At 66.7% G+C, this 27,600-nt stretch overlaps 1 protein-coding gene across 1 annotated transcript; it reads left to right on the top strand.

The window, feature by feature from the left end:
- The first annotated feature begins 16,956 nt into the window (after positions 1-16,956).
- Positions 16,957-26,669, top strand: CTSD (cathepsin D). The gene is made up of 9 exons (XM_080814890.1): positions 16,957-17,116; positions 19,014-19,173; positions 21,102-21,225; positions 21,683-21,801; positions 23,005-23,231; positions 24,871-24,993; positions 25,351-25,495; positions 25,577-25,675; positions 25,753-26,669. Exons 1-9 carry the CDS (start codon positions 17,049-17,051, stop codon positions 25,918-25,920), a joined length of 1,233 nt encoding a protein of 410 aa, XP_080671016.1. The 5' UTR covers positions 16,957-17,048; the 3' UTR covers positions 25,921-26,669.
- The last annotated feature ends 931 nt before the right edge of the window (positions 26,670-27,600 follow it).

Here is a 27,600-nt window from a genome sequence, read left to right as displayed (position 1 = left end):
GGAGGAAGAGGAGCACCGGGGCCCCAGTGACAAGACGCGGAACCTCGCGTCGGAGCTCCCCCTTCCAGCCCGGACCGTGGTGTCGGAACAGCGTCCAGAGCCGGACCCGCACACGCCGGTCGGCCGCTGTTGGGCCAAGCTGCCGCAGCGAATCCACGGAGAAACCACTACCTTGTGAACAGAAGGTGTCGGGACGTAACCCTTACCTCCCTCAGCCGACAAGGCTTCATTCAAAGGGAGGAGAGACTTCACGTCAGGGATCGCACTGCAAAGCTTCCGGAAGAAAGCGCAGATGAAAACCTCACTGGCCTTGAGTCTGGCAAAGACTTACCGAACCCCGAACCCAGCACTCGGAAAGACAGTATAGAAAATCATACACTTGACATCATCAAAAATGTTTTTTTTTTAAACTTCTCTTCGAAAGACACTGTCAAAAGAACGCAGACATATGCCACTAGCTGGGAGAAATATTTGCAAAACATAGAGTCTTTGCAAAAAAATGAAGGATGTGTAGCTAGAATATTTAAAAAGCTTCCCCCCCCACCCCCGATGACAGGACAGACACGACCCGGTAAAGAACTGGGGGAAAGGCACACTCCACCGCGCAGAGATTCTCCAGTGGCCGACGAGCGCGGGAGAAGACGCCCACATTCATAAATCGTTCAGAAAACGCAAAAGAAACCCGCAGCGAGAGGCCACGGAAGTCCTTTAGAGCAGCTAACATGGGAACCAGGCCCTCGGGGTGGGCATGGGGCAGCTCGGGGCCCCACGTGCCCTGCAGACATGGTCTGGACGCGTCTTCACAAATTCCACGCCTCTCCCGTAGGACCCGGCGATCCAGGTGTCCACACAGAGCAGTCAACGGTACACGCGCACACGAAGCCTGGCCGAGGGGCAGCCAGAGGACAGCCACGGACACACGTGTCCGTGACGAAATGACGGTCAGGTGTGGCGCACGCGTGTGCTGGGACACTCGTCGTCAGGGAAAGTTGCGTGACAGCGATTGTGGTGGGCAGAACGGCGTCCCCGAAGACGGGCACGCGCCCACCCTAGGAACCGCATCCACGTTCTGTTGCCCCGGGAGGGGACACGAGGCTGCGGGTGGAATCATGGTGGCTGGACAGCCGGCCCTGCAGCGGGGAGATGACCCTGGCTTACCCCGCCGAGCCCTGTGATCACAGGGTGCTCAGTGGGGGAGTGGGACCTGTGCCTTCGCAGAAGGCAGGAGGGACACCACGGGACCAGGACTGGCTGCCGTGGCTGGCCCTGAAGACAGAGAGAGCCATGAGCCATGCAATGTGGGGCCTCGGGCAGCCCAAAGGGACAGGAGCCGGGGTGTCCCTGGAGCCTCCCAAGAGAGCCCGGTCCAGTGACCCCCGGAGTTTGGCCCAGTGAGACCCATTCAGGTTTCTGACCCCGGGATTGTGCAGTGACATGTTTGTGTTGTTCTGAGGCCCTGAGTGCGTGGTCACGGGTCACGGTGGCCACAGCAAGCCGCCGCTGATGAAGGCAGGGACGACGGGAACTCGGGGGCAGCAGCATGTGACCGCTCCCCAGCAGGGGCCCTGAAGACCGTGTCAGGGGCTGGGGGGCTTCTCTGCAGGGGGGGCAGGACCTCAGGACAGGAGGACAGAGGGCACAGACGGCAAGCCAGTGCCAGTGCCGGTGCCTGCGGGGCCGCTCGGGGAAGGGTCTGCAGGGCGAGCTCAGCAGGGGTGACGTGCTGGGGTGTGGGGGCCGGGGGAACCCCACAGACCCGGTCCTGCGTCCAGGTGCGCTGGGGACAATGGGCAAGTGCTCAGAGGAGGGGAATGGCCTCTGACAAGCTCTCCCTCTGTCAAGCTGCTACAGGCAGCACAGGAGTCTGGGGGCTCCGGGGCTCAGAGAACAGGGGACTGGCAGCCTGGGCTGGGCGGCAGAGGGCTCAGAAGCTGGGGACCCTGGGCGTGACCGGAGGGGGCTGCGGCTCTGCACCGCGCAGTGGGGGTACGGAGGGGCAGGTGCCCACGGGACGTACGCGACGAGGTAGGGGGCAGGGGCGCTGCCTGGGGCGGCTGGATTGTGTCCCCCAAGTTCGTGTGTTGGAGCTCTGGCCCCCAGTACTTCAGAGCATGACCACACGTGAAGATCGTGTCTTTACAGTGTTTAAGAGGACGCGGGGTCCCTGGGGTGGCCCTGTTCCTGTGACCGGGGTCCTTACGGGAAGAGAGGGTCAGGACCCAGGAAGAGAGGGACGACCCCGGGAGGACTCAGGGGGAGCAGGGCCGTCTGCACAAAAGGAGAGAGGCCTCGGGGGGACTCCGCCCTGCCCACGACTGCATCCCGGGCGTCCACCTCCAGGACAGTGCGGGGGGCGCGGAGGGACACGGAGCGTCTGTCGGGTGAGCCCCACGTGCAGCGTTTGCAGACGTGGCTCTGAACGAACGCGGGCACAGACCTTCTGCACGCGGGTCCGAGAGCTGTTCCCCCGCCGCAGGAAGAGGGCTCACTGATACGGCAGAGGTGGGTTCCGGAGGAGGCGGGGGGCAGGCCGACGCTGGGGGCTGCCTGCCGGAGGCCCGAGTGACAAAGGGCGGGGCCGCTGGCCTGAGGGGGAGGGGGAGGGCAGGAGGAGGGCAGAGCAGGCCGCCGTCACACCCCCTGCCTGGGTCCACCTGCCGCTGGCGGGGACTGGGAGCTCCCCGCACCGACCCCCAGAGGCCCCCCGTGTCTCCCCCCGGGCTGTGCCTGGTGACCGAGCAAGGTCAGCAGGACGTGAGGCAGGAGGCCTGGCAGTGTCAGGGGGCCGGGGGGACACTGTCTGGAGGGCAGGCTTCTCTCCGTGGGCCCCCTCGGTGGTCGTGGGGCTCAGGCTCGGCGGCGGGCTCCCGGGGCAAGACTCCGACTCTGCTGCCGAGGGGCTGCCTGACCCGTCCGTGCCTCGGTGTCCTCCCCATCGAGTGGGCCGCTCTCCGGGGAGGACGGGATTGGCTGTTGTGCAAGGGCGTGTGGGCACCATCGTCTCTCCGCGGCGAGTCGGGGGTTAGCACGCCAGAGGGACGAGGAGCCTGACCAGCCGCCCCGGCTGCCCTGCGGATGTGAGGACCGTCACTGTGGAAATGGGGAACCCCGGGCCGGCTGGGAGGGGGTCGCCTCAACCAGGACCGTGTCCCCTTCCCTCGGCCGACGTCCAGGCTCAACACCACTCCAGCCACCCCCGTACAGTCTGGGGGCGGGGAGTCCCATGTGGGTCTCGCTGGACTGAAATGGGTGGCCCCAGGGCTGGCTCGCCTGGAGGCTCGGGCCACAACCCGTTCCCAGCCTTGGCCAGCTTCTGGGGGCGCCACACTCGGTGCCACGTGGCCCTGTCCCCCGACCACAGGGCAGCGGCCAGTGTCCTCCGACTCTCCCTGTCTCTGGCCCTCCTGCCTCCCTCCCGTCGGGACCCTTGGGACTGCGGCGAGGACCCACTGAAGCCGTCCGGGCCGGTCCTCGCTCGGGCTCTCCTGCCAAGTTCCTCTGCCCCGGGAGCCACATGCTCTCGTTCTGGGGATTAGTGCGCTGTGCCAGTCAGGGTTCTCCAGCGAGACCACCGACAGGATGTCTGTCTCCCCGTCTGTCTGTCCATCTATCTGTCCACCATCTTACAAGGAATCGTGTCCCATGAAGACAGAAGCTGCCAAGTCCCAAGAACTCCAAGTCCCCCAGCCGGTGCCCCAGGAGAGCCCGTGCTGCAGTCCCGGTCCGAGGGCAGGGAGAAGCCATCAGGCAGGAGTTCCCTCTTACTCAGGGGACGGTCCGCCTTTTGACCTAGCCACACCTTCAACTGATTGGACAAGGCCCACCCACCCTGTGGCCAACACCTCTGCTTCCCTCAGTCCACCCACCACACGCGAATCTCACCCAGAAGCACCTGCACAGACACGCCCAGAATCACGCTTGACCCAGTGTCTGGGCTCCCCGGCGCCCAGCCCAGTTGACCCACATACCCGACCCTTCCAGACGTGGGCACCTCTTGGTGGGGGTCGGGAGCGCTTGTCGACCCAGCACAAGGACACAGGGACTGGGCAGCAGGAAGGGGCAAAGCAGGGTGCACGGACAGAGGCTCAGGGACGGGGCAGGGCGGCGCTCTTGCTCTGTCCCCCAGGGGGGTACAGGGCTGGACTCCGCGTTCTGTCGGGCAGGTCCTGAGACCTTTGGTGGTGGGGGCTCGGTGGGCAGATGTCTGAGGTCCCAGCAGGTGGGAGGACAGGCGGGGCCACCCAGGAGGCAGCGTCCTGTCGGGGGGAGCTGCAGGGGCCAGACGGGAGCCGCGGGGCTCATGGGCCGCGGCCTCTTTGAAGGGCCCTCAGGAGCCTCTGTCCGGCGGAAAGGCACAGGCCCCTGGGGTCAGGGTACCGGCTGCCTCCCCCAGGCGGTGCCACATGGCCGGGGATCGGGCAGGGCAGAGAGGGCCCTGGGGCCCAGACTGGTCTCCCACGACGGCCCCCCACCCCCCAAACGCACACCCCGAGAGCAGACGCTGCCTGGGAAAGGGAAGGAAGTTGCCGGCCGAGGCTGCTGCGGCATGAAGGCCTCTCATCACGAGCTCAGAGGTCAGCAGGGCCCAGGGCCTTTCCAGCAGCCCTGGGCCAGGCACCCAGGGACCCCGCGATCACCCCGGTGCCCTGCCTCCTTCTCTCCGACTCTCTCTTCCCCTGTAGGGCTCTCACTGGGGACACTTCTCCCATGTCCCTGGCCTCATGCTCACATCCCTGTGGGCTGCATCCTTCCAGGGACCACAGCGAGCCGTTACCACTGCCCCTCCTCTGTCCCCTCCTCGCCGCCCTCCCTGGGGTTGGCGCCTTCCCCTCCTCGTCCCATCCCGGCTGCACCAGGAGCAACTCCAGCACCTCAGGGCGGCTCCCAGGCTCCCTGGTGGGTGGCCTCTGCCCCCCCGACAACGTTGTGGGCCTTCCTACTTGCTGCCGTGTCCCTTGGCCAGGACGCTTGTCCCCAGGGGTCAGGAGGCTCACTTTCTCCCTGGGTCATCACCCTGACCTCCCATACAAGTTGGGACAGGCCCCGGCCAGAGCCCTGGGCCCCTCCCTCCGCGGTTCCTGAAGCCGCCGTCCCCTCCCGACTCAGACGTTCACCCCTCTTGTGCCGGCCCTGGCCCAGGCCATCCGCACAGGGACGGTGTGTCCCCAGCCCCCGCGTGGACGCTGCGGGCCATCTCCCCTCTGTGGCCGCCCCACTGGCGGCCGCCCCTGCGGAGATTCTCGGGCCCCAGGTCTTCCCAAGGGCACTACTGTGGGGAGACCCGCACAGCCCAGCCAAAGGGAGGAGGAGCAGGTGCTCCCCGGGGACCCCCGGAGGCCTCTGTCCAGGGCCTGAGCCTCCTCTGAGAGCACCCCGGGGAGGGCCACCGTCCTGGGGACCTCAGGGCAGACCGGTGAGGGGTGGGCTGGGGCCCGGAGAGGGGGTCTGCTGCCTGCCGGCATCGCCTGTAAACTGACTCAGCCCCTGACTTCGGCCCTCGAGGCGCCTCACAGTGCCACGTGACCCGCCCGTCCAGCCTCCGGAGAGGCAGCCCCCCTCCCTCCGTGCACCCTCCGTCCCAGCCCAGCCAGCAGGAGCCGCACAGAATTCACCTGCCTGCCCTCGCAGCCCCCACCGACCAGGTGTGCCCCCTTCGGGGCCTCCTCTCACCAGCAAAACCCCTTCCAGCCCCGCTGCCCTTCCCTGGGTGCCAACCTTCCGGGCCTCTGAGCCCCCGAGTGCGGTCCCCACGCTTCTCCCACGCTCTGGGTCCTCCCTTCAGCCTGTGGCCAGAGCGGATGAGAAGCCGGGATGCGGCCCGCAGAGCCGCCCGGCTCCAGGCCCTCCGAACGGCGTGGGTCAGCGGCTCGCCCCTCACAGAATCCAGAGGCGAACGGACGAGCGGCGGTGACACAAGACAGGGCTCTATTCCCGCGAGGCCCCTCCCGGGAGGACCGCGGACCGGCCCCTCACACCCTCCCCAGCACTGAGAACATCGGCAGTTACACGTGAGGAGAACGTGGGGCGAAGCTGGGGGTCTGTGCGGGTGGGCAGTCGAGGGTGGTCACCGCCTCGGGGGCAGTCGCTGACTCGGGCCATCCTTGTGCTGGAGGGCTCATTGCGGTTCCCATCAGGGCGTGCTTCCCCGGGGGGCTCTGCCCGTGTTCCGGGACGAGCCGGAGCGAGGAGCTTCATCAGCTAGAAAGTACAGAGCGGGGTCTGAAGGGAGGGGTCCCCATCCTCGTTCGGACACAGGGGCGTGGGCCGCGCCTGGCGCTGGGGGCGGTCTGTGTCACGGTCCCATTTCCCAGAAGGGAGGCCAAGGCTTAGCGAAGCGGGGGGTCTGCCCGAGCTCTTGCAGGGGGTGGGGGTGGGAACGCGTGTGTCCCTGCAGCCTGTAGTGGGAAGTGTGTGGGACAGCCCTGGGTCACCTGCAGGGTGGGGGCTCGCGTCCCTGTCCCGCTAGCACTGACCGTGGTGGCGGGGGCCCGTCCTCCCAGCCCCGCAGCTCACGGACCTTCTGGGCCAGTCTCCAGAACACTGTGCCCCCGCCCCGGCCGGGGGTTCACGGAGGAAGAACTGGGCCATTGTTCACGGGACGCGGGGGCCACCTGCCTTTCTGAGTCACTGCCGCACAGGGACGGGGCGCCGCGGCCCCAGACCCGTCCGTCCGGCTGCCTGGCAAGGGCTGGGTGCCGCAGGGGAGCCGGCATCCCCCGGAGCGGGCAGGAATCGACAGCCAGCCCTGGGAACGAGGCGGGCGGCCCTGCTGGCCGTGGGCAGAGGGCGGAGGGCTGCTGCGGTGATACCGTCTGTTTCCCGGTCAGGCCGGGGCAGAGCAGGTTCTCCCGGCTGTGGGAGCGAGCTGGGCTCCGGCCCCCACCCACCTGTGCACCCACCAGGAGGTGGTCCCCTGTGGACACCCCCCGCCCCAGTGCTCTGCTGCAAGGGCATCTGTGGGAGGACCACCCCCCACCGGACAGCCGGCCCAGCGTGACCTCCTCCGGAGAGAGGTCAGCGGCAGCCAGCTGCTGGAAGGCAGTCTCTGGTGCCGTGGGGTGGGGCTGGCTGTGGTGTTCAGGCAGTGCCCCCCTCCCCCCATGGCATCAGCCTCCAGCTGCCGGGGTACAAGTCACACCTTTGTTCTGTGGGACACTTAGAGGCCAAGGATACTTGGGGGAAGCCACAGGCGTTGCCAAGTTCTTCCTGACCCTCGCAAGGCCCGCACCACAAACAAGCCGCCCCCCGACCCAGCGCGGCCGACCTGCAGCAGACACTCCGGCGACCTCGGCCATCCCAGCTCCACCAGCCTGCTCGTCCCACACAGCCCAGGCCCCATGAAGCCCTCCCGCCCCAACCCAGACCCCATGCCCTCAACCCACCCAACTCATTCCCCACGGCCCCACCCCACCTAGCCCGGCCCCATGGCCTCAACCCACCCACCCCACGCAGCCCCCGAGATCCGTTCCATCCCAACCCAGCCCCATGGCCCCACCCCACCCAGCCCAGCGCCGCGTCCACCGTCTCACAGCCCTGCTCCACCTCCCCCAGGTCCAGCCCCTCACCCATCCCACCCCCACCCCTCAGCTCAGCCTCCCTCTAGCGTCCGTCCTCCTACCCCGGGCTCCGTCATGGCCCGCTCAGAGGCAGGGGCTCCAGGATTCAGGCTCTGTCCCTCCTCTTACCTGCACCTTTGCCCCACCTTTCGTGCCTGTGCCCCTAGCAGCCCCCGCCCCCGTTAGCCTGCCCCCACAACTGACCCTCCCCTGCCCAAGCTCTGACCTTGCCCCTCACGCCCAAGTACCTCAGGGACGCCGCTCCCCACAGGTCCTGCCCGCCAGCAGCGTACACTCTCTGGACCCCAAACTGAGCCACTTTGCACCGTGGGGTTCCCCATTTTGACAGGTGTCCGTATGTGGGAGGGAATAAGGCCCCCCCCAAAGCCATCTCCGTCCCAGTCCCCCGAGCCTGTGCACGCGGGACCTTACAGGGCAAGGGGTCGATGACCTTGAGACCAGGACTGTCTTGCATCACCTGGGCGGGTGCTTCCCAGGGGAAGGCGGGAGGGTCACGGCACAGGGAACCTGCGAGGCTCCTGGCGAGGCTCCTGGCGGGGAGGGTGGAGGCCGAGCCAAGGAATGCGGCCCCTCCCCCGCGTTCGCAGGAACCAGCCCTGCCTCCGTGTCAACCCGGCGAGGCTGGCTTCGGATTCTGGGGTCTCGGGAGCTGGAAGAGAACACTCGGCGCTGTCGGGAGTCACGCACGCCGTGGTACCTTGCTGCAGGCCACGGGCCACTAACAGGCAGCTCTGTTTCTCCGGTGACTCACGCCACAACCAGGCTGACGTCCTTATTTTCAGGAGGGCCAGACGGGAAACAGTGAACCCTGTCCTCCTCCTCTTCCTCACCTCCTAGCACTTGACTGGGGACCCCGACCTGCCCCCCGAGAGCCCCCCAGCCACTGCCACAACGCAGGCTCCTTCCACGCACCCGCTGCTCTCGATGGGCCCTTGCCCGGAGACTGCGGACCGGACTTCTTGTCACCTCCGCCTCTGTGCGGGGGGGGGGGGGGGGGCTGCCCCCTGCCACACAGCCGGGTCACCGCCCTCAGCCTGGCTCGCTACGCATCTTGGGGGCACCCTCCCCAGGAAGGCTCTCCTGAACCCCGCTCTCCAGAGAAACAAAACCAAGAGGACGTGTTTCTCTCACCGTCACAGGGCTGAGTCTGTGGCCTGCAGGCTGGAGACCAGGGAAGAGCCCACATTGCTGCTCCAGACCGAGGTCATCTGCAGCCAGGATTCCCTCCTCCCGGGGCGGGGGCCTCAGCCTGGGTTCTGAAGGCCTTCAACTGATTGGATGCGGCCCCCCCATATCGTGGAGGGTGACCTGCTTTACCAAATGTCTGATTGGAAACGTGAATCACCTCCCAAAAATACCTTCACGGGAGTATGTGAAATGATGTGGACCAAAGCTCTGGGCACCGTGACCCGGCCAGGCTGATACCGAGTCACCCCTTCCACTGTCCCATCGAGGGCAGGCCTCCTATCTCCTCTGCCTGGGCCAACAGAGGCTCTCCAGGCTGCTCTGCACAGCCGCCCCCTGGTCTCCTTCTGTGGGTGGCAGGTCTGCAAAGGACAGGACGGTCTCCATCCTCGTGCCCCCAGATTCACACCCCAGCTTGTCGCCAAGTGGAGCTCAGAGAGCGCAGGACACGGACAGCCTCACTGGCCGGCAGGTCCCGAGGGCGGGCTGCCTCGTCTTCGCGCCGACAGGCAAAGCCCTGGGTGAGCCCCAGGCAGCTCCACCGTACGGAACCCCAAACCCACACCCCCACTTGAACATCTCGGATCACCCACACCCGGGTCGCCGCCACAGCCCCATGTGTCCCTGTGCCCCAGCACACACCCCTTCCCCTGCCACGAGGCCCGTCCTCCGGGAGCTGGGTCCGCAGGGGGAGTTCAACACTCCCATCCTCCCATGGGGATGCAGCTCCTCTCCCCGGCGAGTCAGAGCTGGGCCAGCCGTGTCCTCCCGGAGCCTGGCCACAGCACGTGCCTCCTCAGGCACACCAGCTGACCGGGTCCCTGTCGTCCCTCTGGCCCCACCTCACGCGTCCTTCCTGCCTCCCCTGGCCACAGGGGCCTTCTCTCCGTCCTTGGAACTCGCTGGGCTCAGTACCATCTTGGGGTCTTTGCACATGCTGTCCCCAAGCCTAAAAGGCTCTCCTACCTTCCCCAGCCCACCCACCGTTCCTGGGGTGGCTCCTGTCCATCAACCAGTACCTGCTGTGAAGACAGCCCCCTCACACTGGAGCAGTGCCCCAGCGGTCGCGCAGCCCGTAGCGAGGCCCTCTGTTGGTTAAGGACCTGGTTTGGGTCCAGCCGCCCCAAGAAGGCAGGTCCTGCTCAGCCCGTGTGTAGCGCAGTGTCTGGTGCCCTCTGGTTCGGTGGCTTTTGATAAAGAATAAAGAGAGGGGTCCCCAGCCAAGCTTGGGGACCGGAGAGTCAGCACACAGTCATTCCAGGTCAGGGGCATGACAAGCCCTGTACTGGGCTGCCGAGGAAGGTCCCAGACCCGTAGGCCCCTGGGGACCCCTAGGGTCTCGTGTGGCTGCCAGCCCACCACCCACCTCCCCAGGGCAGTCATGATGGAGGAAGCCCATGCCTCGGGGCTCGACCCTGGGGCTGGAGTGGCGACTCCAAAGGGCCTGTGAGCCACTGGGACCCTCACGGTGCCCCGGCATGCCCCCTCCTTCTTCCTGGGCCCGGTACCCCACCCCCACTGCTTCCACCTGTGCCTGGGCATCCCCTCCCCCACCCTCACTGTGCTAGCCGCTCCCGGCCTCCCCCACCAGCTGTCCAAGGTCAGCTGACCCGACGCTAGTTTCCTCTCCGGGCCTCCTGCGCACCCTAGCAGAGCCGACAGCCTGGGCCTGTGGCTGGGGCCCCGGGGCACTGCACCCTCACCTTCCCTCTGAGGGCTGGGGTGACTCAGGCCCAGGCGGAGGGCGGGGCAGGAGGACAGCGGGGGCAGGCATGACTCAGCGTCTCAGTTGCTCTCTTGCGGCTCTGTGGGAGGGCCTGGTGACAAACCACTTCCTGCCTCATCCTCTCCCTGGGGTTCTGCCCTTTGGCGAGTCCCCTCAGCTCCGGGTCCCCCTCTGAGCTCCGCGCTCAGGTCCTGCAGACCCCCCTTCTCCATCTGGGGCGCCCAGGAAGCCGCAGGTGCAGAGCGCCAGGAGAGGGAGTGACAGACAGGGCAGCTTCCCACTGGGGGCTGTCGGGGTCTCAGCCTCCCAGCGACACCCAGGCCTGGGGCAGGGAGACCAGGGCGGCGCAGGGCCAGCTAGAAGCCCCCGCCCTCCTCCCCCTTGAACTGAGGGGTGGGGCGGGGAAAGAAGGGCTTCGGGCGCGATGCCCGGCTCCGTGTTTGCGGGGTTCCTGGCTGGGCGCCCGGGGCTAATTCGTTCATTCTCAAGGCTGCGAGCCTACTCTTGTGTCCCAAATCCTTTATCCCTTCTAGGGTCTCGGGGACAAGCTTCTCCCGGCTTTGGGGAGCTTTCCCATTTGGGGCTCTTGTCAATGGTGCCGCATGTGCGTTCTTGTTCCTGAGGGGGTGGCTGGGGGCATTTCAGGGGGTGTGTGCCTAGAAAACATGCCACTGGCCAAGGACAACTCGGGACCGGCTTTAGTGGACAGGCCACACGGTGCGGGTACCGAGTGCCATCCCACAAGCTGGCAAGGGCCAAGTGCCCCGCGGTCCTGAGCCCGGCTGGGGTTCTCCAGTGTCTCTTCCGTAGCCGTCCCCGCAGGCATGCAGGGTGCGGACCTGGGCTCGCGTCTGCACTTGGCTGCCGGGCGTGAGGACAAGCACGGGGTCATGGGTTTCCTCTGTGTGGGTGCAAAGTGCCTGTCGTCACGCGGATCGTTTCCTTCTCTGCTGGGTGGCCCGTCTTCTAGGCTCGCGGTCCCTGTGTCTCAGGCACTAGCGGCGGCCGCACAGGTGCCGTGCGGGTCCGTTTCCTCTCGCTGTGGCTCGGCTCTTCACGCTCTTCACAGGGTGTATTTAAGGACCAGAAGTTGCTAATTTTCATGTAGCCTAATGGATCCTTTCTCCCTAAGAGACATTGATGCTCCTCTTTTGCCATTAGGAAACTTTAATTTCTAGATCGGGTTTACGTTTACAGAAAGACTGGCCGATGGCAGACGTGTCCCAAACCCATCCTTCCTACACGCACGGTTTCCGCGCTGTGGATGTCCCTCCCCGGGGGTTGTTGAGGCCGACCTGCCGGCGCTGCTCCCCTGTGCACCGAGGCCCTTCTCCGACGGCAGGGCTCACGCCCCGTTGCACCTTGTGTGGGTTTTGACAAGTGTAGGGAGTCCCGCGTCCGCCCTTCCAGTCCCACACGGCGCACATTCCCGGCTGCGAGCTTCTGTCCCCCTCCTGTTCCTCTCTCCCCCTCCCTTTTGAACCCCCAGCAACCAGGGGTCTCGCCACTGTCTCCATAGTTTGCCTCTTCCAGGATGTCCCCGCATTCGAATCACACAGCATGGGGTTCCCTTCACGTGGTGACAGACACGTAAGTTGCCTCCGTGAAATTTCTCGGCTTCATAGCTCGCTCCTTTTCTGTGCCCCACGGACCACGGTTCACCCGTCCACCTGCCGAAGGGCCTCTCGGCTGCTTCCGAGTGCTGGCAATCACAAGGACACCTTCTAGAAACATCCACGTGCAGGTTTCCGTGTGGACATCAGTCTTTTTTTTTTTTTTTTAAACCTATTTTTTTTTTTGAAGACTTTATTTGACAGAGAGAGATCACAAGTAGGCATAGAGGCAGGCAGAGAGAGAGAGGGGGAAGCAGGCTCCCTGCCGAGCAGAGAGCCGGATGTGGGGCTCGATCTCAGGACCCTGAGATCATGACCTGAGATAAAGGCAGAGGCTTAACCCACTGAGCCACCCAGGCGCCCCTGGACATCAGTCTTCAACTCCTTCGGGTTGTGCCATGGAGTGCGATGGCCCGTCGCACGGACGCGGGTGTTCGGGGCTGTGCCTCCCAGAGCCGCTGCAGCATCTCGCGTCCCCAGCAGCAGTGGACGGCCGTGTCCGGTTGCTTGTGTCCTCACCAGCATTTCGTGCTGTCCGGGGCTGGACTGTGGCCTTCCTAGGAGGCGTGTAGTGTAGTTTGAGGTGCGTTTCCTACGTGGCAGGAGCGTCTTCTTGTGTGCGAATGTACCCTCTGGATTTTTCTGAGGCCACGTGCCCGTTCAGGCCTTTGGCCCGTTTTTGAGTGGGTTGTTCGTTTTCTTATCACCGAGTTTGGGGAGTTCCTCACGTACTGTGGAGATCGGTCCTTGACCAGATGTGTACCTCACCGCGGCGTTTTCTACGTGAAGGTCGTCTTATTATCCTGACGATGTCTTTGGCAGGTTTGGCATTTTTTTGTGTTTCCTCCTTAAACAAATCTTCATTGGTTAAATTCATGATTCCAAGATCAAGAAGATATGCTCCTGCTTCTTCTTCCCCCGAGTGGTCTCTGACCCCCCTGGAGTGGACGGCCGTGTATGGTGTGAGGGCGGGCTCGACGTCCTCCGGTCCACCTGTCCGTTCATGAAGAAGACTGTCCTTCTCCGTGGGTACGACTCTGCCCTGTCCCAGATGTCTACTTGTCTTCTCTGGGTCAACACCACGCTGTCTTCATCACGGGGTCTACACCCCGGCCTGAAACTGCTCTCCTCTAGGTGAGATTGCTGAACCCAGGGGCCGGCGCGCGGTCCCATCCTCCGCCCGCTCTGCGACGGGGGCACATGGCACGGCGGGCCACGGTCTCCTGCAACGGCTCTCGGCTGGCTTCCAGGCACTCCCCTCCTGGCCTTTCCCGTCCCCCCTCCTGGTCTCTCCCGTCCCCCTCCTGGTCTCTCCCGTCCCCCCTCCTGGTCTCTCCCGTCCCCCCTCCTGGTCTCTCCCGTCCCCCCTCCTGGTCTCTCCCGTCCCCCCTCCTGGTCTCTCCCGTCCCCCTCCTGGTCTCTCCCGTCCCCCCTCCTGGTCTCTCCCGTCCCCCTCCTGGTCTCTCCCGTCCCCCCTCCTGGTCTCTCCTGTCCCCGGCTGCTCAGGCTCAGCCTTCTTTGCTGCTCCCTCTCGATTCCCTCACCTCTCCGACTTGAGCGGAGTCTTCGGGGGTCTTCCGGGTCTCTGTCTACACTTAGCCCCGGCCCCCTCCAACCTCAGGCCCCAGCTCCCGCAGCTGCTGCCCGTCCACAGCGCCCCTTGCATGTCCAAAGGGGCACGAGCTCAACCGGATGCATCCAAAACAGAGCTCCCAGTCCTCCTCCCAGGTCCCCTGCTCCCGCCTCCCTTCCTGGCTCTGCCAATAACACGCTACCCCCCTGGATATTTTGCCCAGAACCCAAGTCAGCATTGACCCCTCTATCACACACCACTTGTCCAGCCCATCGGGAAATCCTACCGCCTGGCCTCAGAAATGGATCCTGAAACGCTTCTCCCTGCCCCCTCCACCACCGCCCTGACCCAGGCACTGCCTCCCACCTGCCTCCCACCCCTCCCCCCACGCCCCCCCCCATCTCAAAACAGTGGCAGGGAGATGCTGGTCAGGGCCTGCCTCTGCATGGGCTCAGGACCCTAAGTTCAGCCCCCTCAGAGGCAAACCAGGGTCCTCCCAGTGGCTGCAAGTCTGAGTGACCCAGCAGGCTGGCCCGTCTCTGACCCTTTCCCCGGCGCGCTCAGCTGCCTCTTTCCCAGTCTGCTGACCCATCACCTGCTTAGTCGGCTCACACGAGCTCCTCTCGTGCAATGTGTTCCTCCTCGTCCCTCTCGTCCTCCCTGTGCCCCAAGTCCCCTGCGCTGTCCCCGACATTTCCTCGGTGCCCAGAGCAGTGCCTGGCACACGATGGTGCTGGACGGTTGCACAGGAGAGAGACAAATGGGTGCACAGGGTCCCGGGGGCCTGACCCGTGAGGCGTGAGAGCGGAGGTCAGATGGATGTGGCTCCTAACCCACTCTCATCCTCTGACTCACCCAGGCCTACCCTACCCATCGGGGCCTTGGCTCTCCCTGCTAGAGAGTCCAGGGTTGGGCGGGACAGTCTCTAGACCCTCCCCCCACCCACCAGGAGCCAGAGACACCGGAGCCATACTCTGGGCTCCTCACTGGGTTCAGCTTTCCGGGACACTCCGCACCCGCTGAACGGACTTGGGAGTCCCGTTCCCCCCAGGTTTGCCCTGGGGCACCTGGTCAGTGGGCACTGGAATGCCCTTAAGCCCTGTAGTTCTGTGCTGGGCCCACTGCCTTCGGTCTGTCAGGGGAGTACGTCTCCCCGGCCTTGCCTCACATTCGGCAGGGGCAGGGCCTTGTGGGACCTTTGCACCTGACTGAGGCTAGAGGGATTCGGGGCACACCGGGCCCCAGGCAAGAGCATCAGTGTAAGGTGGGACACGGCTTTGTCTGGAGCTGGCTAGAGGAGGCCCAGTAGGGCCCAGATATGCCCACTAGGGAGGGAGCCCCAGCTTGCCTTCTGGGGAGCAGCCGCAGGGCCCAGGGCCGGCCTCTCCCACTCCCTTTCCACCCCAAACCTCTCCTGGGTATTGGTGAGGTAAGGAATGAGGGCATCGTGGAAAGTCTTGGAGGGAAGGAGCACAGAAGTCAGCCAGGAACCCCGAACACCACTCAGGACCGATGGATTTTGGTGGACACAAGACTGGGTCTAGGGGGACCGTGTATCTCTCCCGCATATCACTGTCTAGGAGCGCCCCCCACCCCGTGCCAGGCCCTGCTCTGGGTGCTGGGGTCGCAGGAGCAGCACAGAGACAATGTCCTCCCTCTATATGGAGTAGCCAGACACACGGTCTCCCCAGGCTTTAGGCCACCAGCCGTCCCTTCTCTGCTCAGGGAAAGCCCAGGGTCTCCGCCTGGCTGCCACCTGCCCCAGCCAGACACGACCGGCTGCCACGTCACACCGCCGAGCCCTCTCACCGTCCACACTGCGGCTGGCTTTGTAAGTGCCCGTGGATGAAGCAGATGGCCCCCTCCGAGACTGTTTTCTCGTATCCGTATCTGAGCATCATGACACATGTAGTCTTGTGGGCAGTGGGCACCCAGGGGGACACCAGCTGGGACCACCTTTGAGCGTGTGTGGTGTCCAGCCCATTGGAGCCCAGCTGCCCCGTCTGAGGTAGCAGCCCACCAGCAGGGAGGTGATAATGCCCCGAGTGAGGGTCCCACTCTGGGGCCTGCGCACCTGGGGGCGGATTCTGAAGGCAGGGGTGTCTGCGAGCTTCCCTCCCGGCTCCAGTCCTCATGGCTGGAACCGAGCCAGGTGAACAAGACGTGGGCAACGGCCGGGCGCAGAGGCGGGGCAAGGCCACGGTCCTTCATCCATGGCCATCAGGCTGACGGGGGTGGGAGGGTGATGGCTGGGGTCAGGGCCCTGATTGATTTGGTGGTCGCAGAAAAGATGGGGATTCCAGTCCTGCCTGCCATGGGCCACAGAACCCGTTTGCCCGCCTTTAAGTGGTGTAGCCAGCAGGACCACCCTATAGGCGAGTCCCTTGAGGAAATTTCCTCATTGTTCACATCCTGCTCAAATGTCACCTTCCCAGAGTGGCCTGCTCCCAGCAAGGGTCACTTTCTAGCACATTCTCAGCACGGACCCTCTCCAAAGTCACCTGCCCAAACTCCCTCCCTGTTTCACGCCTGCCCGGCCTCTGCCTGGAGAAGCCGACAGGGCCCTCCCCTCCCGCAGCTGGCATGCCTTAGTGACTGGGGGAGGTGGGTGGTCCCGGAGGGCCGAGGGTCACTGTGGCCTCAGTAGGACTGAGCACTGGCCCCAGGGAGGGACTCTCCCGGGGCTGGTGAAGACGACCCCAATCGCTCAAGGTGAGAGACCCGGCTCCTTATGTGATCCCGCCGCCCAGCATCCTTGGAGATGGGCCTGGAGGGGACCGTGGGCCCCCAGAGGACGGAGGACCCGGGGTAGGGTCAGGCGGTGCTGCTCTGGGGCGCTGGAAGGGGGCGCCTAGGATCACTCGGAGACAGGATGAGGTCTGCAGGACCCCGGGTCGAAGCAGAGTGGCTGGCGGACGTGGAAGAGGGGGCCCGGGCGGAGGCCGGCGCTGCAGCAGGTGCAGGGGGGGGCGGGGGCCTGGGAAGGGCGGCGCGGCCTCGCGCGGTGCACAGCCCCGGGTCTGGGGCGGCGACGGAGCCGCGGGTCGGGGGCTGCCCGGCTGCCGGTCCCCAGAGTCCCAAGCCCGGTCCCCGGCGGCCCCGGCCCGCGCCCCCCCCGCCGCCCGCGCGCCCCTCGGGTGCGGCGCTCCGGGAGCCGGCCGGCCTGCGTGCGCGCCCTCGAGCGGCGTGCGCGGCCCCGCGGGGGGCCCGGCCCGGATGGCCCCGCCCCGGCCCCGCCCCGCGCACGCCGGCCGCGGCCCGCGTGACCCGCCGGGCGCAAACAGTGCGGTCAGCTGACTCGGCCGAGTGCGCCGTCATCCCGGCTATAAGCGCGCGGCCTCCCGGCGCTCGGCTCCGACCCCGCCGCCGCCACCATGCAGCCCCCCAGCCTGCTGCTGCTCGTCCTCGGGCTGCTCGCTGCGCCCGCCGCCGCGCTCGTCCGGTGAGGCCCCGCGCGCCCCCGGCGCCCTCCGCGCGCCCCGGCTCCGGAGTGCGGCCGTGCGCCCCGCGCCGCCTCCTGCGGGGCCTCCCCCGCGCCCCCGCGCCCGGGCCCTTCCTGCCCTGCTGCCGTGCGGGGCCGCGGGGGGCGGGCGGCTGCGCGGGCGAGGGCGGCTGGGGCCCGGGCCGACCGAGCGTGCCCAGGACAGGTGCATCGCGGTCCCTGCGCTCGCGGCCGCGTGCGGAAGCCGGGACCCCCGCGTGCAGCCCGCACAGCCCCAGCGCCCGCTTGGCCGCGTCCTCTGCCGGCTGGGAACTGGGCCTGGTCGCCTCGGTCTGGGGCGGGGGACCCTGTGGCGCGGGGAGGCCCCCAGCGTCTCACAGACGTCAGGGAGGTAGCCCGAGGGGAGGGTCTGGGTGAGTGGCCAGTGCGGCCGCCTTCCCCACCGGCCCCTGCCCTCGTGAGGACCACACCTTCCTCAGGCCCAGGGCCCTGTCCTCCGCACCAGGGGGGTCCGTCCACCTCCGAGCCTGGATGCGGCTGAGCCAGGCCGAGGACCAGCACGGCCACCACCCACCCTCCCACTCTTGCCGGGCAGCCTGCTTTCCCAGATGGGAGGAGGGGTGCAGAGGGCCAGCCCTTCTGGCCCCGCACCCACCCTTCCCCCCGGGCCTCGGTGCCAGGCCTGGGAAGGCATCCTTGTACCTCTGCCGTGGGCCTTTCGCCCGTGGGCAGGTGGGTGAGGTCACAGAGCTGTGGGAGCTCGCTGGGGGCCAAGTGGGACTCACCCTTGCCGGAAGGCCACTCGGTGTGGGCTTCACCACGGGCTGTGGCTCGGGGCACGTAGCCCCAAATGGAGTCTTTGTCAGGAGGCAGCTGTGGGGCTGCGCCTACCCTGGTGTCACCCACAGGCCTCCCCGCCGGGGATGGACGGCCGTGGGGAGCGGAGGCTGTGGCTGTGCAGGCCGGGCAGCCGGACCAGAGCCCCTCACACCTCCTCCCGGTCCTGTGGGACTGATGGCACCTGTTTCCTGGGGTACTGGAGGGCGTGTCCGCTTCCCCCAGGCGAGAACTGTGGACTCTAACAGCCTCCCAGGTCTTGGGCAAGAGTCCCATCTTCCTGAAGCACGCCCTTGGTGTGCCAGGAAGGGCCAGCTGTGACCTTGAACTCCCAAATCTCCTGGGCTGGGAGGACCTGCCGTCCAAGGGTTGGAGTGTGCTCAGGGGTGCTTTCTTGTCCCCTGCACCGTCGGAGCTGGGAGCAAGCTGAAACCCAGCAGCGAGGACCCAGGCCAGGGAGGGACCCACAAGTACAAGAACCGGCCACCTGACCTCAACCCCGTGCTCTCTCTGCCCAGGCAGACCGCCAAGGCTGGGAGGGGCTGGCACTGGGGGAGCCGTGGGCATCTCAGGGGAAGGCAGACCCAGAGGCAGAGACCCCCACCACCCCAGGGCAGGCTTTGCCTTCGTGGGGTCTGCACCACGATGGGGACAGAGGACGAATCGGCAGGAAATGAATTCACTACTGCGAGGGCCCTGGAGGGAAACAGGGTCACGTTGAAGGATGGCCAAGGAGGGCTTCTCAGAGGCGGTGGCATTGAAGTCCCATCTGATGACCAGGCATAGCCTGCCCCGGAGGCCAGGCAGGGAAGTGGGCACCACCTCTGCGTGGGGGCTGTGTGGAGAGCAGCAGATTCGGGGGCAGGTGAATCGGTCCCCTCAGAGAGCACGGGGCAGGTGTGACGGATGGGCACCCACGCCCTAACGGACCCCATGGGCCGCTGTCCCGGGAGGGGCCGGAGGAGGCACAGACTGGGGACAAGGGATGGGGGGTGCTTTTGGAGCAGCCGGGGGGAGGGGGAGGCGAGCCCTGATGAGCCCCTCTCTCTCCTCTTGACAGAATCCCGCTGCACAAGTTCACCTCTGTGCGCCGGACCATGTCGGAGTTGGGGGGGCCCGTGGAGGATCTGATCGCCAGCGGCCCCATTTCAAAATACGCCCAGGGGGTGCCCAGTGTGGCAGGGGGTCCCGTTCCAGAGGTGCTCAGGAACTACATGGACGTGAGTATGGGGCTCGTCCTCTCGGGGCGTGGGCCGGGTGGACAGCAAGCCGGGCTTAGGACGGAGCTGGCTCTCGGGGAAATCTCTGAGTGAGTGGGCCGGAAGCCCTCTCCTTGGGACCTTGTGGTTTTGCAGGAGTCACCTGCTCCGTGGGGGGAGGGGCTTCTGCCCAGCCACGCCCTTCCCTGCTGGGTGCTCCTCCCACTACCCCTGCCCACATGAGGACTCCCACCTGTGTCCCCATGAGGGGCCTGGCCCTGAGGGGGGTGCGTGCAGGGAGGTGGGGGTGCCCTTGGCTTCTCCGTGACCTCTCCCCCTGCATCCCACTGACTGCCAAGAACACTGTCTTGTTCTTGAGGCCAGCCTGTGGGCGTGGGGGACAGGGTCACGGGCTGCAGATAAGCGAGCTGGGCCCACGGCCATCAGCTGGGTGTGCAGGAGCTCAAATCAGACTCCGGCCCCAAGGGGCTGCGGGGTCCTTGTGCTCGGGTCACCTGGGCCTGCCTGTCCAGGCCTAATTAATGGCTCTGGAGCTCTTTTGTTTCCGCCTGGCCTGCTGGAAGGCCTGGTGCTCCCCGTGACCCTCTCCTGCCTCCATCCCTCCTTCCTCATTGGTCAGCAGCCAGTGCTGATCGCTCCCAGTGCTCCTCGAGGGGCAGACAGGCTTGGAGTCGGGACATGCTGTAAGCCCCGTACCGAGCCAGGGCCGGGTCCGCCTGGCCCCAGCTCCGGGGTCAGGTCCTGGGACCCCGCCTCCACCTCTGGGGCGGCCCAGGTGGCGTCTTCCTGCGTGGCCCGCCCCCACGTGGTGGACCTGGCTCCTTGCTGCTGTCGGGACGCTGGTCCACCTGGGGTTGGGACATGTGGCTATGCCCTCTGTCCTGTCTGGCCGGAGCACCCGCTGTGCCAGGAAGCTGTGGCCTCACAGGCATGTGACTGGGCCGGGGGGGGGGGGCATCTGTCTCAGGGCCTGACCAACCAGTTCCTGATCCCCTAGTGCAAGCTCTTGTGTGTACACACACACACACACACACACACCCACACACGGAGATTTGCTGAGTCACCCCCCAGCCCCCCAAATCTGGACACTTACTCCAGGTCATGAGGCAGCAGCTGCTGGTTCTCCCTGGAGCCAAGTGGCAGGAGACACACTCCTGCAGGGACTGGAGCCGGAATCCCTTAGTGACCCAGGGCCCAGCCTCCCTCCCCAGAGAAGGGGCGCCCAGGCAGGCAGGGCCCAGAGGGCCCCAAGCCCACGCCTCCCATCCAGGCCTCCGTGTCCTCTGACCTGGGAGAGCCCCAGTGACCGGGTTTCCCTTTGAGGGTCCGAGGGACATTGCCCCCTTCATGCTCACCTGAGCCATGGCTCAGCCGCCCCAGGCTTCCCACAGGCTGCCCTCCCCCGTGTACCGATGGAGAAACTGAGGCCCTGGGTGGTGAAGGCAGAGTGTCTTGGCAGGGAGGGATCTGAGCCAACACTCTGGCTTCCAGGGTATACCTCCTCCCTTTGGCTGTCCTCATGCCTCTGCCTAGGAGCCCACCAGGCTTGGTCCGGTGCAGCAAGGGCAGGATGGGAATAAGGTCCCAGAGGCATGCCCTGACGTGCCTCCCGTTGTGGGGAGGCAGTCGCCCCTGCTGGGGGCCTGGGGCAGACGGGTCTTCCGGGCAGGTCCTCTGGGGCCCCGGGTCAGCCGAGCCACTGTGACTGCTGGTCTCACCTTTCAAATGGGGTGGTCGTCCCCCACCCTCATGTGGTCAGGCAGGAACCCGCAGCGCCCAGGGGTGTGAGGACCAAGGGCAGCGGAGGGGCGGGAGCGGGAGCAGAGCCCAGGTGTCCGTCCTCTGGCCTGGGCCTTGGGGAGTCTGGCCCGCAGGCTAACCAGGGGCACCTGTGCCCGTGGTCCTGACGGACCCCGCCCCCCGCACAGGCGCAGTACTATGGGGAGATCGGCATCGGGACACCCCCGCAGTGCTTCACGGTCGTCTTCGACACCGGCTCCTCCAACCTGTGGGTCCCGTCGATCCACTGCAAGCTGCTGGACATCGCCTGCTGTGAGTCTCCGCGCGGCCTCGTGCAGCGGGGGTGCGGGCGGGAGGACGGGGCCCAGCCGCCCCCTCGCAGGGAAGCACGCCCCCACCCCAGGCGCCGGGCCGCCCCGTCTCCGGTCCGGGATGGCAGCTGGAGCTGGAGCGAGCCGGGCTGGCCCTGGGCCTTCGGTGGCCCCGCCTCGGCCCTTGTCGGCCGCTGACAGCTCTCGGCCACACCGGGCGGGCCTGGCCCCGCCGCCGTGCTGCAGGGCACCCCACTTTCCAGGTGAACCCGTTCACGCCAGCCTAGCTTCGCGTCCTGGCTGGGACCGTGGTGGCAGAGCATGGGCAGGGCAGGCCCGACCGCTGCCGGCCGACACCGAGCCTGGGGTCATGGGTCTGCCCCGACACCAGGTGGGTGGCCTGGTGGGGGGCTCCAGGGGGCAGGGCGGCGGGTTGACGGGCCTCTCGGCCGGCGCAGGGATCCACCACAAGTACAACAGCGGCAAGTCCAGCACGTATGTGAAGAACGGCACCAGCTTCGACATCCATTACGGCTCCGGCAGCCTCTCCGGGTACCTGAGCCAGGACACTGTGTCGGTGAGTCCCTGCTGACGCTGCCCCTGGGCCCCGGGGCGCTCCAACGGCGTGGTGACAGCCCCCCAGGGCAGGGCCTCTGAGGCGTGAGCAGGAGCGTGGAGGGGGTTTGGCTGGGCGGGGCTCGGGCAGCAGACCTGGTCCCGTGCGTTTCTGGGGGTACGTGCGCCGTGACAGCCTGGAGGGCTGTAGGGAAAGTGGGACCACGAGGGCGTGGGTGCGAGAGCCGTGTGTCCGGTCTGGGATCAGGGCCCAGAAGTGATTCAAGTGAGGCTCCTCCTTGGGTCGCGGCCGACAGCCGCAGTCAGGTCGGAGAGGCCGTCGCAAGGGACTGACTTCTGTTCCGATGCCTTGGCCACTGGGAGGGGAGGGCAGAGATGTGCTGGGAGTCCCCGTAGAGGACACTGGAGGTCCCTCCGGGCACCGTGTCTGCCGCAGAGAATCTTTGGGGTAAAGCAGGTGGACAGGCCCTGGATGGATCTACCGCGCCTCTGTGAGACCTCTTAGCGTGCGGCCACCGGATGGGTCAGGACTGAGAGTGCTGGGGGCCGAGGAGCGAAGCAGACAGGGCACAGCTCCCGGCCCCGCGGCCTCTAGCCCCCCAGCCCCAGCAGGACGGGAAGGCGACGCGGCATGGTGGCTGCAACCCTTCCTGTGGCGGCACCGCCCCTCCCCGGTCCACCTGCCCTGTTGGGGTCTCCTCCTTCTGATTTCTGTGGCCCAAAAGAGGATGTTGCCTAGCGCACTGCCCTGTTCCCGCTGTCAGGGTGTCGGCCCCAAACAGCCGTTTCTCCCCACATCCTGCTCTGTATTTGTCAGCTGCTGCCTGGCCTGCAGTGGGGGAGGGGAGGTGTGGCCTTGAGTCTGCTGAGTTGGGTCATGGGGTTGGGTCATGGGGTTCCAGTAGCCCAAGGTCAGGAGCAGGCCTGGGTGGGGCTGGCCCGGGGCCAGAGAGTCAGAGCTGAGCACAGAGCCCACCCGTCTGTTAACTCCGATGGAAACTGTCCTGACGACCTTGGAGCCCTGTGTCCCTCTCCTCAGCTGTGTCCCCCACCCAGTGTCGCCAGCCTTTCCTTCTGGGCTTTGTGCGAGGTCGAGGGTGATGCCTGGGGCTTGTGGCTGTGCATGCACACACGGGGCCCGGGGGTTGGGCTCCGAGGATCCCGTGGCCCATCTGGCCCACTGACCATCCCCCTCGGCCCACAGGTGCCCTGTAAGTCGGGTCTGTCGAGCCTGGCTGGCGTCAAGGTGGAGAGGCAGATTTTCGGGGAAGCCACCAAGCAGCCGGGCATCACCTTCATCGCGGCCAAGTTCGACGGCATCCTGGGCATGGCCTACCCCCGCATCTCGGTCAACAACGTGCTTCCCGTCTTTGATAACCTGATGGAGCAGAAGCTGGTGGAGAAGAACATCTTCTCCTTCTACCTGAACAGGTGGGGTGGGAGGGGTTTGGGCCCCTGTCTCCTCCCCATGCCTCACCCCTCCTCCCAGCTCCACGGGGCTCGACGCCGGGGGCTTGGGCTGCCCGCCTCCCCGCCTCCCCCTAGGCACCGGGCTGCGGCTCCTGATCTGCAACCTCTGACCGGGAAGGGGACCAGCCACTCCTTTACAGACGAGCGGGGAGCCCTCTGGACAGGCTGTGGGGCCGGGGCTTCCCATCAGGAGCGGCTCGGGCTGTGGGCCCAGGATCTCGCTCAGTGGGCCTCCCTCCCGGAGAGCCAGACCCTGGTCAGGACTCATTGTCAGTCAGCCTGGGCTTCCCTGGGGCTGATGGTGGGCGATGTGGCCCCAGAGTCACTGACGGCCCAGAGGGAACAGAGCCACAAGCTCCAATCTGCGGTCGGATCTCCAGAGGCGAGGGGCTTCCCAGAGGAGGTGACCCCGGTGGGGCCCTCAGTGCCAGATGCTGCTAGAGGGAACCACGGCCCCGGGTTGACGGTGGGGAGTGGCCCCCACCAGCCGCCCCTTGGCAGCCACGCCGAGTGTCCCAGTGGCCTTGGCCGTGCAAGGAAGGGTGGGTGACCTGTGTGCTGTACCCTTGAGAAGGGGCCCCCGGTCTCCCTCGGGGCAGTGCTACAGGTCCCGATGAGGGTGTGCCAAGGACGGATGTGGGTGGCCCACCGCCCGCTGGTGGCCACTACGCCGCACACCCCCTCCTCGCCCTCGGGGTCCATCCCCAGGCACTCCGGCCAAGTGTCCGCCCAGAAGCCTCCCCTCTTGCCCTGCCCTCAGCGTGGGGGCCGCCCTCAGGGGTAATTCAGCAGCCAATGTGAGGCAGAGTGCCCTGCCCGAGGCCAGGTGACCCCACGCCGTTGAATGGGGTTGGGTCTTTCCCGTGAGGCCTCGGGCCCAGGCTCAGGCCTCCCTGGGTGAGGGGTGGAGGAGCAGGACAGCAGGGGGGGGCAGACGGGAGCCAGCCGTGCGGCTTCCATGCTGGGACTTCGGAGGTGAAGCCTGGGGGAGGGTGGGACGACGGGGTTTGGCCTGGTGTTTCTGAGTGGGGCCCGGCCAGGAGGACGTGGTGAGTTCCAGCGCTGAGTCTAGAGCAGTCTGGAGGTGGGGGCAGGGCCGGCAGTACGGGCTGCGTGCGGGAAAGCTGAGAGGCGAAGGGGAGCAGGAGCAGTTGGGTGAGGGCAAGGGCATCCTTGGGAGCAGTAGGTACAAAGGCCCTGGGGCGGGAACGAGCGGGCTCAACTCTCCGTGCTGCCCAGTGCCTCCTCCCAGAAGCCTTCCCTGGTTGGTTTTTCTCAGGCAGCTGCGGCCCCCTTCCTTGGGCTCCCAGCTTTCACTTCCCCCCTGCCCACGCGCCTGACCCCGGCCTTCCTCACGGGCGGGCGGGCACCTCTGCAGGCCTCCGCGGGTGTGGGATCGGAGCCCTGCCCCTCAAGGAGGGGGTCCTCTCCCTTCCGTGCCTCCTCCGGGTCCTCCCGTGTCTGCAGCTCCACCCACCCTTCCCGGCTCGGCCCCGGCGTGTGCCTGTCCTGTCAGCATCAGCCTGGACCCACAGGACAGGGGTGGGCAGCCTCCGCCCCAAGAGCAAGTGCGGCTGACTCCGACCCTCTCTTCCCCCAGGGACCCCGGTGCGCAGCCCGGGGGTGAGCTCATGCTGGGCGGCACGGACTCCAAGTACTACAAGGGTCCCCTGTCCTACCTCAACGTGACCCGCAAGGCGTACTGGCAGGTCCACATGGAACGGTGAGTGCTGGGCGGGGGGCCGGAGCTCCGATCGGCGGGGAGCGTGGTGCGCGGGGCCCCGCCCAGCTGCCCGCTCAGCCGGCCTCTGGGTAGCTACAGCCCTTGGGCCCCTGGCCCTGGGTGTCTGTTCCCGCCTCGTGGTGCCCAGCTATGCTCCTGGCCCCTGGGCTCTGACCCTCCGCTCGCGGTCTCGAGGCCGGCAGTTAACCCGCTCGCAACCTCTTGAGCCCGCGCCGCCTCTGCACACAGCCAGAGGGGAAGGCAGGGTCCCAGCAGGGCTGTAGCCCTGGAGGTAGGACTGTCCCCCAGGGCCCAGCCTGAGCCTAGGCCGGTGTGCTCACGCCCCCTCCCCTGCAGGGTGGACGTGGGCAGCAGCCTGACCTTGTGCAAGGGGGGCTGCGAGGCCATCGTGGACACGGGCACCTCCCTCATCGTGGGCCCTGTGGACGAGGTGCGCGAGCTACAGAAGGCCATCGGGGCTGTGCCGCTGATCCAGGGCGAGGTGAGCGGGCCGGGCCGTGTGGACGGGGTGCCCCCGCCGCCCCCTCAGCGCCCCCGAGCTGCTCTGTCTTCTCTCCCTCAGTACATGATCCCCTGTGAGAAGGTGTCCACCCTGCCCGAGGTCACCCTACAGCTGGGCGGCAAACCCTACAAGCTGTCGTCGGAGGACTACACGCTCAAGGTCAGCGGGGGCCGGGGCAGGGCGGGGTGGAGGCCCTTGGGGCTGCGGCCGGGCGCTGACCACAGTGGCCGGCCCAGGTGTCGCAGGGCGGGAAGACCATCTGCTTGAGCGGCTTCATGGGCATGGACATCCCCCCGCCTGGCGGGCCGCTCTGGATCCTGGGGGACGTCTTCATCGGCCGCTACTACACCGTGTTCGACCGGGACCAGAACCGCGTGGGCCTGGCCGAGGCCACCAGGCTCTAGCTGCCCACCCGCTGGGGAGGAAGGGGTCTGGCAGGAGGAGGCCGGCCGCCCCCGCCCTCCCGGCCACCCCTGCTGCACACACTCACGCTCAGACTCACACTCACAGCCCAGCTCTGCAGGCGCCGGGCTGTCGGGCTTCCGTTTTGTTCTGTGGTTTCCCCGGCCTTGGCATGTCTGTCTGCCTGCCTAGTAGAGGGCGGGGTGCGGGGTAGCAGCCACTAGGCTGACCCCGAGTCTGGAGCCACGTCACTAACGGGGAAGCCCCAGCCTGGCCTGGCTGCCCGTCGCCTTGCACCCAGGACCCCTCCCCCCCCCGCCAGTCCGGGTAGTTCCCCCTCCCCCACCCGCCCCCAGCCCGTGCCTCGGGGACCTGGCTGCCCAGGCAGGACTTCTGGACTGAGCCCCCACCCCGGGCCAGGCTGTTCTCTGGGCTTCTCCTCCGCCTGGCCTGGGGTCCAGAGCGGGGTGCTGCTGGCCCGTCTTCCCGTGTGGCCCATCGTGGAAGGGGCCCGCCGAGGCCTGAGGACAAGCAGGAAGGAGTTGGAAGGGTCGAGACTCAGGGGCAAAAGGCAGCCTTGCGACGCCTTTGGGGTCCTCCTGGGGCTCGACCCCATCTAGGCGGGCACTTGCTGGTGCCGGGTCGGGGAAGAAGGGGGAGGAGGGGGCTGGTGCCGCCTTCTGTGAGCTTTTCCCCTCTTGAGTGACCGGGAGCCAAAGTGGACGTGGAAATACAGTCGTCTGGGCCTCTCTCTTCTGTGTTGGCGTGTTTTGTTGGGTGGGAAGGGCGGTTCTGAGTCTGGCCGTGGGAAGGAGCTGGAGTGGCTGGTGTGAGGCCGTGGTTCCCGAGGGCTGACTCACAGCCGGGCGGGGGGCGGGGGGAAGCTTTGGAGGTACCCTGGCTCCCAGCCCCCAGCCCCCCTGCCCTGCACGGAGGATCCTGGAGGCTCAAGCTTGCTGCCCACCCTCGCCGGCGGAGGGCTGGGTCCTGGAGCTGCAGGATGTGGCCTCGGCGGGAGGGTTAGGGTGGGGCCGGGCGAGGTTGCCGGGGCCTGCTCTGGGCACGGGTCGAGGGGAGTGGCCCAGGTGAGTGTCTGCCATGCTTCCCCGGACAGCACTCCACCAGCGGGGGGGCCCCGGTCTTCCCCAGCCCCCGACAGCCATGAGAGCCCGGGACACGAGCCGGCGCAGGGCTGATGGCGAGTGGGCAAGCTGCCTCCCTTCTGGGCCTCCTGGCCGCATCTGGACGCCTTCTCTGCGTGAAGCAAGCCGATGTTGGAGCAGGCCAGCCTGGGGTCCCGAGTCTCGGGGTTCGGGGGTCCCAGTTGGGAATTCCCTCAGGCTGCACTGACCTCCCTGCAGATCTGGTCTCTTGGGAGTTTGCTGAGAGGGGCTTGGGCTCATCAGCCTAGAGGCAGCCGCACAGCCAGGAGGTTTGAAGGGATGAGCAGGAGTTTGTGAGCCACTGGGACGATTCCCGCTGGGATCAGCGACGCTGGACACTTGCCTGGAGGCCCCCCCGCACCTCATCAGGTGTAAGGGAAACGGCAAATACGACAGATGTCAACGTTCTGGGGCCTTCTCGGCCCTCAGTGCTGTGGCTGTCGTTGCCTGGCCCTAGAGGGGCAGGGACTGCACCGTAGAGCCAAGCCCTAGCTGGCACCTTCAACAGACATTCAACCA

Source organism: Martes martes (assembly GCF_963455335.1).
Source record: "Martes martes genome assembly, chromosome: 10".
Lineage (NCBI taxonomy): Eukaryota > Metazoa > Chordata > Mammalia > Carnivora > Mustelidae > Martes > Martes martes.
Note: the sequence above shows the minus strand (reverse complement) of the source record. Positions and strands in the feature narration are given on the sequence as shown.

Excerpts from the sequence above, each read along its gene's own strand:
- CTSD (XM_080814890.1), top strand. The coding sequence starts at position 17,049 with ATGCAGCCCCCCAGCCTGCTGCTGCTCGTCCTCGGGCTGCTCGCTGCG. Across the intron at positions 21,226-21,682 it reads GCTGCTGGACATCGCCTGCT|GGATCCACCACAAGTACAAC; the intron begins GTGAGTCTCCGC and ends CGGCCGGCGCAG. Across the intron at positions 24,994-25,350 it reads TGGCAGGTCCACATGGAACG|GGTGGACGTGGGCAGCAGCC; the intron begins GTGAGTGCTGGG and ends CCTCCCCTGCAG.